We start from the raw sequence: 16,720 nt of genomic DNA, 5'->3' as shown, positions 1-16,720 counted from the left end.
GTTCACAGTACAAGACCGTTCCTAGATATCAATGACTGATTAAAAACTACATCTGAAAAAAAAGTCAGCCTATTAAAGAGTTAACAAAGCCATTATTTCTCACATACAAAGAATTTGCAGATTGTTCCAACTTCACTAGGGTGGATGTACCAGGGGCCTTTGCAGTACACTTCTTGGGGCAGCTTCCACTTCAGGAACTGGGCACAGATAGTTAGGACCTGCCTGCTCGCCTGTAAAAAGGATTACCAGAGATCAGTATTTTCAACCATTTTTTAGCTGAGGTAAACTTCCTTCAAATAAACTCAGAATTATCCTGCTTGAAGTGAGGGGAAGAGTGGAAGGGAACCCAAGTCTGCCCTCTATCCACTTCCCCAGACAGTCCCTAAAGGGGACCCATAAAACCTGTGGGGTTCTGGGGAGGATGTAGAAACCATGGGTCTAGGGCAAAAGCGAGAGCTCTCAGGTATAATACCCACACCACAGATTTGGGCAGGAATTCCCACTACCCCACCATCTAGTGATAGGGCTCCTATGCCCACTTGTTTCTCCTCTGTCATATTTCTGTCACTCTACACAGGGAAGTATAGTTCCTCTTCTAACAGTCCTTGTGGAATCTCTGGCTTGGAAGGATCTTTGGAGAGTATTGATCCTTTCCTAATCCAGATACTTGAGCAAAATTTAGCAAGTGACCCTCTTTTTTTTTTTTTTTTTTTTTTAAGTGGGCCTCTTCTCTGTGCATTACTCTCAGAATGCCTCCCATGCACCATCTAACAGCTCTGATGGGTCTCCAAGCAAGTATTTTGTCCCAGGTCCACTAGATATTTGGGACATTGAAATTCCTTCGGGCACTAATGAGAATACAAATTAGTTCAGCTACTTATTTTAGTAACTTGTAAATATCTAGAAAAGTTAAAGGTACTCAGATATTCCACATCTGAGTTTATGCCCTCAAGAAACTCTCACACATGTACACAAAGAAATTTATACGAGAATGCTCATTGCAGCATTGTAATCATAAAAAACTGAAAACAATCTAAATGTCTAGGAATAGGAAAATGGGAATATTTTCCCATTTGTAGAAAGTTGTAGAAGATTCACATGGTAGAATGCTATATGGCAGTGATAAATGAACTACAGCCATAACATAAATTTTATAAATATAATGTTAAGCAAAACGCTGCTGATTTATAAATGATACAACATATAAAGTTATTTTTTTTAACATATTAAGGTTTTAAAACATGAAAAATATTACCACAGAAATGATAAAAACAGAATTCAGAAGGATAGTTCTTAGGGGAATTAAACTGGGAATAGGTGCATGATTAATTCTTGTTTCATTTCTTAGAGTGGGTGGTAGATATGTGGGTGTTTATTGTGTTCTGTGTGTCAGTGACTCCTAACCTGTTTTACGTTAGATCCCTCCTCTCTGCTTAGGCAACCCTCTGGGGAGCCTGGAAGAGGTAGCCAGACATTGTTCAACGTTCAAAGGGAAAACAGCCCAGAGCCTCCCCTGGTCTAGGTCTTGCCTGATTGCCATAGGCTGGTGGGGGCAGGGGTGAGTGGGTGTCAATACCTCCACCTATCCGTACCATATCCGGTCTGGAAAGCTCTGCTCTATACTTTTTTGCGGTCTGAAATATTTCATATTTATGGCTGGAAGGCCATAAAACTTCCCCTATAACAAGGTGCCAAGGTCCACTGTAACCTTCAATCCTGTCTCTGAACCTGCTGATTATAGTTTGCACCTTGGAATGGACAGGTTTGGAGGTGTGGGACAGGACTAAAGATGATGACATCCCACCTACAACTCTTAAGACAGAAACTCCTGGAAGATTCAGAAGAGATAAAGCCTTCTTCAAATTGTCAGAGAAGCTACTATTGCTGACTTAGCCTCAAGACAAGTCTTTTTGTCTCAAGGCCACGAGACAGTCCGTGAATGAAAGAAGAAAAAGAATATTATCATTGTCATAAAAAGTAAGAGTTTGTTGAATTGGGTACTGTATCTAGGTTTCTGTGCTACGCTGAATGTTGGGGTGGGGCTACAAAAAGGTGTAATACATTCGTTCTTACCCACAAAAGGCAATAATTTGCTATACAGAAAGAGTAAGATTTTTTTCCCATAATTCACTTTGGCAAAATAATTGAAAGGTAGCCTGTACCAGAGAAAATGAGGAATAAAGATGATGCCACAAAGTCCCTGCCCTCAAAGACAGGAACTCTTGTTTGCAGATCTGGCTCTGGATTTGAAGTAAAATCCAGAAAGAAGTTGATAGTAGGCATTACCTCAGCTACTGCATAATTTTCATCCTGAGTGTATAGAAGTAGTGGGACCAAGCTGCCCAGGACTTGGTTCTCTATAGTCTTCTTATCTGTGTGTTTCACAGACTTTATGCAGGCTCCAAAGAGGGTCACGGAGAAATGATGAACCTCAGGTCTCACCTATGAAGGGAATATTCAAAGGGAAGTAACTCACTGAAAAGTGGTTGTGTTTAACTTGTAAGAGCTTTAGATTGGTTGAAACGCCAATCCTAATATGAGGCTATTTAGCTGTAGGTAGCTGAGGGCAAGAAACCAAATATATTTGGAGATAGCAAGACGTGCTGCTTTGCACAATTTGTTGTCCTCTCTCTCCACAAGTGTGAGAAAGGGGCACAGTCCTACCTGTAGTCATCATACCGTATGCCTAATACTGGTATTAACCATTCACACAGCTGTTTTGCTGAAATTCAAAATCCCAACCATGCCTATTTGACTCTTCCAAGGATGTGGTTCATTGTGCTTCCAAGGATGTGGTTCTAACCTCTGTATGTCCCTATCCCAAATCGCAAAGATTTTTCAAAGAGAAAAATCTTTGCGATTTGGGATAGGGACATACAGAGGTCAGAAAATTTAGTTCGCAAACTCATCCTAGAAAAAGTGCTACGTACCTCATTGCTGAATATCACTACAGTCACCTTCAAAGTACTCCCCTTGGGAAGCTATACCCCAACACCAGCACCTAGTCCACCCTTCAAAGCAATTTTGGAATTCTTTTTCTGGAATGGCCATCAGAGCTGCCATCGTATTACCCTTGATGTCCTGAATGTCATCAAAATGTCTTCCTTTCAATATTTCCTTTATCTTCAGGTAAAAAAAGAAGTCATTGGGGGCCAGGTCAGGTGAGTAAGGAGGGTGTTCCAATACAGTTATTTGTTTACTGGATAAAAATTCCCTCACAGTCAGTGCCCTGTGAGCTGGTACATTGTCATGATGCAAGAGCCATGAATTGTTGGCGAAAAGTTCAGGTTGTCTAAATTTTTTATGCAGCCTTTTCAGCACTTCCAAATTGTAAACTTGGTTAACTGTCCAGTTGGTACAAATTCATAATAAATAATCCCTCTGATATCAAAAAAGGTTAGCAACATCATTACAACAAGCTCACGAACTTAATTGTCAGTCTGCATATGTATAGTCCACCATCTCGATTGTTCCTTGAAAGGACAGATAATGTCTTTTCTTATAAAGCTCCATCCCCATCCCATGAAGCAGAGGACTACCTTGGCAAGTCTCTATGTCTCACGTTGTTTGTTTTGTTTTTGTTTTTTAAATCTGAAAAACACCACTACCCCTTACTATCACCACGGTTACCTGAAAGGGTCTGAAGAGAGGAGCTCTGAAAGTGCTCTGAACATAAAAAGTACTATATAAAATAATGTATTTATTACTATCCCGACTTTTATCTGCTGTGACGCCAGTTACCCTCCCCTTAGGAAAGTCTCTCCTCTCACTTACATCACCAAATAAGGAGAACAGGGTCCTCATCATGGCAGCCAGGGTAGGGAAATCCATGGTCCTAACGAGCTGCAGGATTATCTTGATGGCCAACAAAACGATCTTCTCGTCGGTTTCACATAAGAGGTCTATGATGCATGGCAACAGGCTGCTGATGTCCTCCCTCTGTGTGCCCAAAGGAAAAGCATCACCATCTCTCCTGATAGCACTTCATCTGGTACCAAAGCAGGGCTCCCCACCTTACTCAGTACCTGGTGTTTGTTGAGTTTTAGGTAGCACTGGCTAGTCAAGAACACAGAAGTGAAGAGGGTTTGATTGCCCTCTCTCAGTATTGGCAGGGCTGATATGTAGAGAAGGGGGCAGAGTGAGATTGGGACCAGGTGAGCTTGGTCCAGTGATGTGGATTTGGGCTTAATGTACGGAACTGTTCTCTTAACAACAAGAGAGAGTGGAATGGCTAGCGCAGGTCGTAGCAAGTTTCCCAGCATGGAAGGTATTCAAACAGAGGCTTACAGATTCCTTGCAGGAATTGACTACAGACCCTTTAGGGTCCTTCCTATTGGGATTCTGCTCTTCTGAAACTCCCAAAAGGAAGCAGTCTCAGGGTTTTAAAGTTTAAAACATACATGTAAAAAGTACACAGAATAAGCCAACCAATATTCACGTGTCTAATCAACCAGAATTTTTTTCAGATATATACAGAGGGTGCCAAAGAAAGGTATACACATTTTAAGAAAGAAAAAAACTATTAAAATTATGCTGATGGTAACCACTTTGAGCACCTCTTGTAATTGCAGAAGTCAAACGTGACTTGCATTCATCTTTCGTTATCAGTATATATTGAGTATTACAATTTTAATACATTTTTTCTTTTCTTAAAATGTGTATACATTTTTTTGGCACCCCCTGTACGTGTGTGTGAGTGTAAATTTAAAAAAAAAAAATAGAACTGAAGTGATAAAATTAAAGCCTCAGGGGTTAATCTACTCTTCTGACCTAGGTTTAGTTTCTAGAGAGGCCTGTGGAAAATGAGCTTTCAACAGGAATGTCCAGTGATTTTTGTCTTTAGATGATAAGGTAAGACAGTATGAGGCATAAAAGGACACCCAAATGTTGCCAGGTTGTGATGATAATGAGGGTACCTCCTACACAAACTGCAGGTTTCAAATATTATGAATATCTGTGACTTGGACTTTTTATTTCTTTTAATTTCATTAAATGTTTACTAGTGTGTACTTGCATATTTCCTCGGTATAAAATTCAAATGGTACAAAGGGATGTATTCCCACCCACTCCTGCACCCAGGCTACCCAATTTTCCTCCTCCACTGTTACAGTTTCTTCAGTATCTTTCTGGGATATGTTTTATTTGTAACTTAAGAATCAATGTTCTGCGGCCTCTCCTACCATCTCCCGGTGTCTGATGAGATAGCACAGTCCCTTTAGGGCAACAATTTTAAAGAGATTATTTCCATGTCGTAGCCAGTCTTTCAAGCGGGCAACAGAGTATATGCTGGGCAGTCTCCTAGACACTGGACTCTGGAGAAGCTGAAAAAACCCAGAAATCAGCCAAAGAAGTTACCTTTAAGCCGTTTTTCATGAGAGGAGCCACCTTCCCACCAAGCCCAAAATAACTATTTCCCTTTGAAATCTCTACTAGACAGCACATACATTACAAGGTGATTGCTTACACTGTAAGGACATAGGAATAATGAATACGTGGAAAGAAGAATTTCAATAGGCTTGAATCTGAAACTATTTCTATCACATGTCTGAAATAGATCCCAGCCTCTCACTAAGTCGGATAGGGCCTAGGAATGCAGGTCCTGCTGCTTTAGAGGCTTCCTAAAATCCAGCTTCCAAACAGTGAGTCTTACCTCCACAAAAAACGCTGCAGATGTGAGTTTATGTTTATCGTTCCCTCGGTTAAGAAGAGGGACTAACAAGTACATGACCTTATGTGCGAGGAGGTGATTTCTTTCCAGCAATGCACTGTAAAACAGAACAACTCTTAGAAATGCTCCTAAACAGACAGCATTTTCCCCAGGGCTGGGGGCCCTCTGATGTGTTTGCCCAGCTTCAGTTGCACAGGAAGGTACGGCAGGGCCAGGACCTCTGAAAAACCTGCCTAGTATTATGGGTCTTTGTCCACCCTGGGACAAGAAGGTTATCCAACCTTGGCTTCTGTGATAACTAAAAGGGAAAAAGTCTACCTGAAAACAATGCTGAGTTAGAGCAGGTATGCATGACAAGGAAGCCTTACTTGGCAAGGAGAGAGATTCCCTGAAGATGACAATCTTTTCCTGCCAGGAGGGTCCATCCTTTATGCTTTTCCATGATGTTGAATTCCTGCCAGCACTGTGTTCTGAGGAGGAGGGTCTTTGTAGCCTGTATAGCGAAGCTAAATCAAACAAAAACAGTACAAGTGAATAGAAGAGGTCCCTCCAACTTACCAGCACACAATTACCCTGCTCTCACTGAGAAGGGCCATGCATTGATAGCTGCTGGACTGTCATTCTCTTCTTTCTAGATTTCCCAAAAGACTTTGAATACTCTAATAACTTGAAAGGCTCCTCAATAAATTACAGGCATAAAGAAATCTAACTAGGTTTTGTTTCCCTGGGATTTGGAAATAAATCTATGATAAAATAAATGACATGGGATACTAAAGTGATACCCACTGCTTTTTAAAAAAGCTTTACTTAGATACCATTTATACTCCATAAAATTTACCTCCACTGCTTTTAAAAACTATTTATTGAACTAGTATCCTGGACACAACAGAGAATCTTAAAGCTGGAAGGGTCCTGGGAAAGCACCACGCCCGACCTCATTTATAGATAAGGAAACTGAGGCACAGATAAACAGAAAGATTTGCCCAGAGTACACAGCTAGTTAAAGAATGAGAATTCGAACTCAGTTCTCCTGACTTTTAGGCAGGTGGCCTTAAATATTATACATTATTGTACTTCCTCTGAAAGAAATCCCTGTGCAACAGCAACACTAAGAAATCTCTGCTGAGACCCTAACGGGGAACTAAAAGCCTCTCTCTCTGGCATAAGCAGACATGAGGAATTGTTCACTTGTGGACCAGCGTGGTTCTGGAGGTGAGTTTAAGGCTGTTGCTCTTGTCTCTGTCTCCACTTGATTTACCCAGAAAGGGCAGGCCTGGTACCACATTATTCTGCAGGGCATCTGGACCGACATTGTCTAATTTACCTTGGCACCAATAACACCAAGGACGACCAATGAGAGCCCAGAGTAATTTCTGGGCATGCCATCTTGATGCCTCACAGGATAGCAGACTGTGAGCCCCACCCTCAGCTGGGATCACATCCTGGCCATCCCTGTGCCCACTACAGTTGGTACTGTCCAATGGTTATTGTTAGTTAAGGTCAGTGAAATTACAATGGGCAGTACCACACAGGGGTGACCTCTGAAGACACTTCCTGTTCTGTGTACAGGCCATGTGGGATGGCGACATCAGACATGGTGAGGCCCACGCTGTGATGAACCTGGATGAGCAGGGTCATGAGAAGCTGAGGAAAGAGTCGGAACGTAGCTGCTTGGAGCCTGTTTCCCACAAACACCTCATAAAGGGCATCTGTTGCCTGTGGGAGAAAAGACACACAGCAGAGCTGAACGCTAGCCTTACTCCTTACTGTTGCTTTATTTCTTGCTGTACCAGAACATGCTTTCTGGTTCCATTATCCCACCGGCAGAACAGTAGGGGGACTCGGTGCAGGGACGTGAAAGTGAGGGGGGAATGGAGTAGGTGTGGAGTGATCATTAAAAGTTACCAAGGAGTGACGGGGAGTCCTGAAATCCAGAAGGAAACTATAAAGGAAGCTATTATCATATTTGACCACGTACACATGTAAAGCCAGGGCAAAAGTGATCATAAAGTTAGATGACAGCCTGGGAAAGTATTTGCATCAATGCAATATTCTTATTATATAAGATGCTCTTACATATCAGTAAGAAAAAAAATGTACAGGCTTACCACTCAAAGGATGGGCCACACACCAGTAGCATGTGGGAGCTGGTTAGAAATGAAAAATTGCAAGCCCCACCCCAGAACTTCTGCATCAGAAGCTGTATTTCAGTCAGATCCCCAGATGATTATGGTTTGCATGCACATTAAAATTGAGATGCACTGGTGTATAGGACATGAGCAGACAAATCACAAAAGAAGAAATATAAGTGGCCAACCTCACCAATAATGAAATTATAATTAAAACAGGTTACTTTTTCACATATCAGCTAGGCAACAATGGAAAGACCGGTAATGTGCAGTGTGGTGAGGGTGTGGGTAAATGGGCGTTCTCATACATGACTGGTAGACGGGCACCTTCTGGGAACATTATCAAAAGTTTAAATAAGCCCATCCTTTGACCTAGAAGTTCCCCTTTAATGGACTTTAGCCCAAGAAAATAATTGGATATGTACAGTATAACACAATTTATGTCTGCATGGTTGTTTGCTCCAGCATTGTTTGAATGGCAAAAGTTTGAAAACTGTCAAAATGTTCACTACTAGAAAACTTGATAATTAAATAAATGGTTCTGAACCATGTAAATATTACCTATTTTAACAAAGGTAATTAAAAATAAATAAATTACTATGCAGCCATGAAAAGGATAATAGAGAGCCCTGTATATGATTATGGAAAATAGTTCATATATTGTTATATGAAAAACAGGTTATCAAACAGTATATGTAGTATGATCACACATATATATACAGAGGGTGCCAAAAAATATATATACACATTTTAAGAAAGGAAAAAAACGGGGTGACCGGTTAGCTCAGTTGGTTAGAGCACGGTGCTAATAACACCAAGGTTGCCGGTTTGATCCCCACTTGGGCCACTGTGAGCTGCGCCCTCTACAACTAGATTGAAACAACTATTTGATTTGGAAAGGAAAAAACTGTATTAAAATCACACTGATGGTACTTCTTGTAATTGCAGAAATTAAACGTGACTTGTATTCAACTTTTGTTGTTGGTATATATTGAGTATTACAATTTTAATACAGTTTTTTACTTTCTTAAAATGTATATGCACTTTTTTGGCACCCTCTGCATGTATTATGTGTACACACACACACACACATATACACAATTTTATAGACCGACATAGTTAAATATATACCTTAATCTGCCTAACTTTTAAAACTGTACCAAAATGACACTATAGGAATTTTTAAAAAGGCATAAACTCACAAGAACAGAGAGAAAAAGAGAGAAGACAACTGCAGACTAGAGATGTCAAAACAATTTTGGATGCTAAAAAAAATAATAAGTATGATAACAGGCAGAGCAAGTCGAGCCCATAAACTAGTAGGGAAGAACATAAAGTAAAAAGCGTATGTTGACAACGGGGGAAGTTGTGCAGAAGGGGACAGGGAATATACAGGATCTCTGTACTTTTTGCTCAGTTTTGCAGTGGACCTTAAACTGCTTTGAAAAATAAATTCTACTTAAAAGGGGAAAAAGTATACCAAATGTATATACAAGAAGTTCATATATGTATAAACAGTTCTAAAACGTTCACTTTTTGGGAGATGGTATAGTCATTATTTAAATATTTATTATACTACCTGGTCCTTTACGGAGAAGGTTTGCCAACCTGTGCTCACGGAGGACCTTTACTTTCTATTTTATACTCTTCTGTATTATTTGAAATTATTTTCACGAGTTTGCGTTACTTTTAATTATGATGATACATATTTTTTAAAGGATGAGGGAAGGAATGTTTAAAACATGTTAAACTATACTGATTCCTTCACCTTCCCCAGCTCCATGTCAATCCCTTGGTGGAAACACTGCAGGTTTATATTTGGGTGACAGAAGCAAAGTTTGAGAGGAACCAAAAGAAACTCTCTAGATGGGGTGTTGGGTCATTCATCTCAAGAGGGGAGCATGGCGGGCTGAAGTTGGAGGGACAGAGCTCGATGGCTTACAGCAACAGCCACATAGGCCATCTTCTCCTGGATGGGCACGTTATGGCATTTCTGAAGCTTCCTCAGAAGCCTCCAGAGAATCCAGGTTGTGCTGGGCAGCTCCACCTCCAGAGTTCTCCAAAACTCAGCCAGATACCTAGAAATCCCGGAGTAAGAGGGTTCGTCAGGAGAATGGATTATCCTAGGCCTACCATGACTACAACCCTCTTAGTCTGTTTGGAATCCAGTCTACAAGAGGTTTTCCTGTTTAACTTCAGCGTAGCAAAAACTTACTACTATCTGCTTTCATAACAGCAACTCCCAAGGTTTTATAGACTCAAGTTCCCATTACCTCAACATGGACTTCAGGACCACTCACCAACTGGTTCTAACTTACATTTTCAGTCTCACAACTTCCCTATGACAGACTCTGCTCTAGCTACCCCCGACCATTCACCTTTACCAAACAGACAATGGACTTCGAAAACCCTGTGTCTTTGCTTACATCATTTCCTTAAACTGGAAGGCCCTTGCCCAAATGCTTCTTTGCCCATCAAAATCCTTCCAGGTCCAGCTCCCATGTTATTTCTTCTGTGAAGCCTTTGCTGCTGCTTCACCATGTCACTCATGCGAGTTCCCATAACACTTTAGAAACTTCTTCTTTATAGAGGTTGTCTCAATCTTACACATGCTATTGTCAGTTTTCTGTATGCGTGTCCATAGCTTCCCTTTGAAGGTAGGGGTTATGTCTAGCTTTTCTTCTATGAATCCCTCAGGGCCTAGCACAATGCCAGGCTCACGGAAGGCATTCAAAGACACACTTATCCAATCTAGTCTATGGTCCTTGAATTTTGGCTAAGGTCGAGCCCTGAAATAAAGCTTTGATCCTCCTTAGGAGATATCTCTTCTTCAAGAAAGACAGCATGTAATAACTTCTCTTCTACCATTGATTCAAAAGTAGGGCCTGAGAGTTATACAAACATTGTGGAGGAACATTAATGGGCGCTGGGGGGAAGAGGGGAGAGATTGGGAGTTACTCACGCTTGTAATCCATCCTTTTATTTTCAGAACCTACCCAGGTATCTTTGCGTGCTAGAGTCAGTGTTTATCTAATGTGTGGTCTTCCAACTATGTGCTCAGAATCATTCTAAAAATTGAGAGGCTTAAAGACTATTCCAGTATTTCACTCCTTACTCTGGCAATTCTAATCTGTGAATAAAAACAAAGTAAGTTTCTAGAGGACGCCTAAAGGAAAGGCCGGAAAGGCAAGGTGGAGTGCTGAAAAGACTCTTGCCTTTGGAAATAGATTCTAGAATATGAACATTCACTCCTGGGATGAAATCCCAATATTTATTTACCTTTGTTTTCACTCTGTGTTCCTGAGGGAGTAAATGAAATACTTTGAGAAGCTATTTATTGTGAAAGAAGTGTTTCAAAATGCTTTTTAGTTATGCACATTTGTAAGTGGGCTGATAGTGAATTTGAATTAGGAAAACACACACATTGGCCAATAGCCTTCATAAATTTTAGCGTGAAAAAATCATCTGGAGAATCTGTTAAAAATATGGAACAGGTCTCACTTATAATGATAACTGATTCTGTAGATGTGACATGGTTTTTGTTTGCCCATCATTTGGGAATGGGCATTTATTAAACTGGTTCATACCTTCCTGGAATTTATTTTTGCTATTCTTTGTCTAGCATGCCTCTTCCACTCCCTCATCCCGCACTTTACTTGGCAAATTTACATTAAAAACTCAGCTTGGAGCAGCCCTACTTTCAGAAATCCTTCCCCAGTCCTTCATCTAATTAAGTCTCCTCCTAGGAGCTTCCACAGAACTCTCTTCCACAGAATAGCATCCTCTGCTGTTCGTCTCTGTCTGCTACCAGACTGTATGCTGCCTGAGGGCAGGGTCCATGCGACCTGTCCGTGATTTTCCCGGTGCCTAACAGCACCTGTACATAGTAGATGCTTTGAACAGACTACTAAGAACAATCACCCAGATACGTATATACATAAATGAACAAACAACCTTCAAGTAAATGACCAAAACTACCATGTTTCCCTAAAAATAAGACCTAGCCAGACAATCAGCTCTAACTCGTCTTTGGAACAAAAATTAATATGACCCAGTATATATTATATTATATATTATATTACATAAAACCCAGTCTTATATTATAGTAAAATAGCCCCGTGTCTTATACTAATTTTTGCTCCAAAAGATGCATTAGAGCTGATGGTCCGGCTAGATCTTATTTTCGGGGAAACAAGGTATAATCAGAATGAAGTTTCCTAAGTCATTTCCACTTCTAACAGATACCATGTTCTCATATGATCTAAAGCAGTAGTTCTCAAAGTCCTCCACGAGCTAGAACAAATACCAACAATAGAATAATGCTAAAATTACACTTAAGATAACTAGATATATTTAATATTTTGTACTAAATCATATGTTTTATACAAGAATCTAGTGTAGCTAAGCTGAAGCAAGTAGTAAAGATTTTAAAGCAATGTATTCGAGAACTATACAAAAGAGAACATTTTTTTAAAAGATCTACATTAACTCATTTTCAACTCTGGATGGATAAAAGTCCTCCTTTATTTGAGTTAGTGGTAGAATGTGTAAGTTCAGCTTATAGGAAACCTCAGCACTACCGCAAGACATTATATGAGAACCATTCACTGAAAGTGGTTTTCAAACAGTTTAAAGCTGAGAAATCTTTTCCTCAAATACAGTAATTACCCAGAATCACAATATATAAAGCGGAGAAAAGAGGTGCTGCTCTGGTTAAAGTGGAGGTAGGGGTGGGGGTCTGGAGCCCTCTCCTTAATGCCTCACTGCCTTCCCATGAGGCATCGCCTGGAACTTCCAGGGTGCCTCCAACTCTGAAAACCACTAATCTAAAAAAATTTTCTAAAGCATCTTGTTTGTTCCTCTCTCTGATTCTATTCCTCTTCTATGTATATATTTATTTTTTTGGCTAAATCTTTCTCAAGTACATTTCAGACATCATGACATTCAGCCCTAAATATGTCAGTACCTAACCACTGAGAATAAGGACAATCTTCTGGATAACCATATTATTTCACACCTAAGAACATTACATTAATTTAATAATCTAGCATAGAGTCTATATTTAAATTTTCTCAACATTTTCATTTAGAGCTTTTTTCATCCAGGATCCAATCAAAGTCACCTATTGCATTTAATTACCTATTTTTATCTAGAACAGTGCCCCTAGTCCTATTTTTCCTTCTTGTGACATTAACTTTTTTGAAGCATTCAGCCCAACTATTTTGTAAAATGTTCTTCATTCAGGGTTTGTTGAATTGTTTCCTTATGTTTCTGCATTATGTCTTGATTTGTATTGCAGGCATCTGTCTATAGCTTATCTCCTCTATAAGAATATCACTAGATTTCTGAGGGCAACCATGTTCTACAATACTCAGAGCCGTGCCACACACCCCAATTTAATCCAGAGGCTGTACCAGGTTCTGTTACCTGTCATATGGTACTGGATGACACAGAAGGTGCTTTATCACTATATCTGTGTACTTGGGCCTGGAGATAAACAAACTCACGGTACTTATGACTTGGTGGCGGACTCTAGGCTGGCTGATTACAGAGAGCCGGGAACAGATGACTCCCATAATTTCTGGCACCTGAAGAGGGAAAAGAAATCACTAAGATCTTAATCATGTGGGACACTGATAGTTACTGAGGATTCTGTGGTTATTTCTGAAGAGTCCTGCGTGTGACTTTTAAAACAGAATGTTTATTATTTAAAAAAAAAGTTTATTATCAAAACTACTTAAACTACATCTATATGTATGTATACACAGATACAAGGATTTGGAAGAACATATACACATAGATGTTAATAAAGTGTCTTTGAGTGATGTGATAATTTTTTTCCTTACATATTTTTCTGATTTTTCCTCAATGATTATGTATTGATTTTATAAGACAAACTAATAAAATTAGTGTTGCAAGGAAGCTGGGTTTTTTTTCACTCTAACGCTGAGAATGGCAGAGGAGTCAGACCTGCTTTCCTCCTAGAGATGTCTATCGTGCTCAGGTAAAGGAAACGGGTCGTTGGACCCTGGTCCATTTCTCTCCTTGAACTATTCTTCCAGTTCATACACTCGTGGCTTCAGGGATCTGTGGAAATGCCAGCTTCTCCAAGAGGCAGTCCGCAACGACCTTATATAAAACGGCCGTCCTTATCACCAGTTGCCAGAAACTGGTTTAAAGATGGCAGGTGATGCAACTCTGGCCAATAAAATGAGGGAAAATCTACTGGGGGCTTTTGGGAAAGACTTTTCTCTTTGATGAAAGGGACAAAAGGAAGGCAATGTCTCTCTTCTTCATTGGATAGTCTTTATCTGGTCATAAAATCTAAAACTATGGTGACTGTCTTATGATTGCATGAACAGGCAAAGTGGGAAGATGCAAAAGCCCCTGTCTCTTTAATAACCTTGTTGAGTCACTAAATCAATCCTAGAAAATATACTCTACTTCTGGGTTTATTATTGTATGAGATGAGAAATCCTTTGTTTAAGCTTCTTACAGTTGGCTTTTTTTTTTTAACTAAAGTTATGTGGGGTGACAATTGTTAGTAAAGTTACATAGGTTTCAAGTGTACAATTCTGTATTACATCATCTATATATCACATTGTGTTCACCACCCAGAGTCAGTTCTCTTTCCATCACTATATTATGTGATACAGCTGTTTTTTTTTTTTTACAGCTGAAAGCACCCAACTGATACAAGTGTCCAGCTCACCATGCTTTCATTATACTGTTCTTTTTGCAGCTTTGCTATTTTAATAGGTTAAAAAAATGGGTTTCCATCATTTAAAAATTACTTTTTATTTTTATGAAAGTGCACACAATTTTAAAAGCCCAGTGGTATTTCAAGGCTCTCTCCTGCCTATTCTCCTATCTGCTGTCCAGAGACAACTACTTTCATCCCTTTTATCTCTTCCACTATGTCCTTCCATATTTCTAAATGACATAATTACATTGTTATTTCTCGATGTATCAATTTTAATACATCACATTTAAATAAATTATCTTGGTTGCAAACTTACTAAGTTGGCCCCTTTTTAAGATCATCGATTGCTTGATTTTTAAAAATTTGACACCATTAATTATGGATGAAGATCTAAATTGAAGTTATTCTCATATGTGTTAATTATATTGTCCCAGAATAACAATACTCTTCTGGAAAATATGGACCACGCCTTAGATTTTTAAAAATTGCTCTCCCTAGTTGCATACACAATGGTTGATTATTATATGCTTGTTAAATGGACGAATGTTCAACACTGACCAAATGGACTCAGGCTTTGACCCTAGTCTCCTTCAGTAGTTGTTCTCAGCTGAATAGCAGCAGAAGAGACCTCAGCAGCTGCAGGTGGGGAGAGGTCTTGCAGATATTTCAAACCCAGGAAATGGCCACTGAGCACTTTACCTTCTCAAATCGGGACTCCGCATTTGTCACCAATGTTATCAGCAATTCTCCTGCTGACTGCTGGGTGCAGGGATGTTTCAGATTTTTCAGGCCATCCAGTGTAGTCATTACAAACTGGCAGAGTTCATTTGAATTGAGAAACACTTCGAAGACCTGAAATGATTTATAGATAATGAACTTTCAAGATATATCGTATGATAGAGCCCTGAACAAGAAATTCCAAGTTAACAATCAGAAGCATACAAACATGTCTAAGTTTTACTTCAGTCTTGTTTACAAAAATGAAAAACTGGAAGCAACCCAAGTGTCATGGCCATTTACAGCTCTGAGTTTTAGAAAGAAGCTTTATTACTGAAATCCTCAGAAAGAGTCACACTTTTATAGAAATAGAACTAGAGGAAAGACCCCAGTGCTACAGAGCTGACAGGGTCCCAGGCACAGCTAAAATACCTTATCTGGAGACAATCTATTAAATGAATGTGTCTTCTGCTTTTCATGGCACTTGGCAGTGTATAAAGTCTTTCACATGACTGTAACAGGTATGATTGCCTGGCCTTTTGGGAAAGCACTAAGCAAAGCATTTTCCATATAAGCATCTCATTTAATCCTTACAGCAATTGAGTTATCCCAATTTTTACAGATCCCCTTTGTACAGATGAGGAAACTGATGCACAGAGACTTTAAATTACCTGATACCTTTGGCCCTACATGAATAATAAGATCTGTAGGTTTTCTTTTTTCCCCTATCCCCTAACATAGTGCCTGGGATGTAGTAGATGATTAAATATTAGGTGAATAATTAATAAATACATTAATTAAAAAGTGTATGGCTTGTTGGATCAACTACAGTCTCTTGCAGCTCCTTTTTATGACAAGGGTTTACCTTTGCAAGAGGCTGACTAGGGTTAGGAGGACGATCAGTAGAAGCAGAGCTTGTCTGCAGAGATATTCAAACAGTGACATTGGCCCATGTAAGAAATTACTGGAACTTTCCCCAAAGTGTTTTTACCATTTTACATTCCCATGAACAAACATATGAGACTTTTGGTGTTTGCCATCCTCTCCAACATTTCAAGTTGTCTGTCATTATAATTTTTGCCATTCTGATTACCTGGGCAATTTTGAAAGGACAACTGTAGAACTGTTTAATATTGTAGAGTTCTAGTTCTCGACAGGTTTTCATTGCTCTTCTCCAACTTTGGTGATTTTTCTTGTCCTGAGTGATATCTGAGAAGAAAATATGAAATATTGATACTTCCTGGATTATTTCTGCTTGATTTTGCAAGTCTGATTGATCTCCGGGTTGAAGTGAATCCAAGAGCTCACTCTTGTCTTTTTCACTTGAATAAAAATGCCTGGGGGCAGGAGTTATGTGTTAATCTGAAGGCTGATTTGTTTCCCCTCTGTTGTAGTACAATAAATAAGAAGGGCTGAAAGAAAAAAAGCTTTTTGTAAGAGTAGAGCTTTTGAGTGATTTGGGAGTACAACCAACAATGCTATACCATTCCCCATCGGTGAGGA

At 39.6% G+C, this 16,720-nt stretch overlaps 1 protein-coding gene across 1 annotated transcript in view; it reads right to left on the bottom strand.

Annotated features, from left to right (window-relative positions):
• MROH8 (maestro heat like repeat family member 8) overlaps positions 1–16,720 on the bottom strand; it is a 37,894-nt gene that overhangs the window by 4,458 nt on the left and 16,716 nt on the right. The window contains exons 8-18 of the mRNA XM_074318124.1: positions 16,311–16,426; positions 15,200–15,352; positions 13,225–13,385; positions 9,740–9,875; positions 7,194–7,384; positions 6,037–6,174; positions 5,651–5,765; positions 5,181–5,321; positions 3,775–3,939; positions 2,287–2,442; positions 108–230 (exon numbers count right to left, since the gene is read on the bottom strand). Of these exons, the coding sequence (XP_074174225.1) occupies positions 108–230; positions 2,287–2,442; positions 3,775–3,939; positions 5,181–5,321; positions 5,651–5,765; positions 6,037–6,174; positions 7,194–7,384; positions 9,740–9,875; positions 13,225–13,385; positions 15,200–15,352; positions 16,311–16,426 (1,595 nt within the window). The remainder of the gene's footprint in view (positions 1–107; positions 231–2,286; positions 2,443–3,774; positions 3,940–5,180; positions 5,322–5,650; positions 5,766–6,036; positions 6,175–7,193; positions 7,385–9,739; positions 9,876–13,224; positions 13,386–15,199; positions 15,353–16,310; positions 16,427–16,720) is intronic.

The sequence above is a fragment of the Rhinolophus sinicus genome, linkage group LG13, assembly GCF_036562045.2.
Source record: "Rhinolophus sinicus isolate RSC01 linkage group LG13, ASM3656204v1, whole genome shotgun sequence".
NCBI classification, from domain to species: Eukaryota; Metazoa; Chordata; class Mammalia; order Chiroptera; family Rhinolophidae; genus Rhinolophus; species Rhinolophus sinicus.
This window is presented reverse-complemented; position numbering and strand designations above follow the sequence as displayed.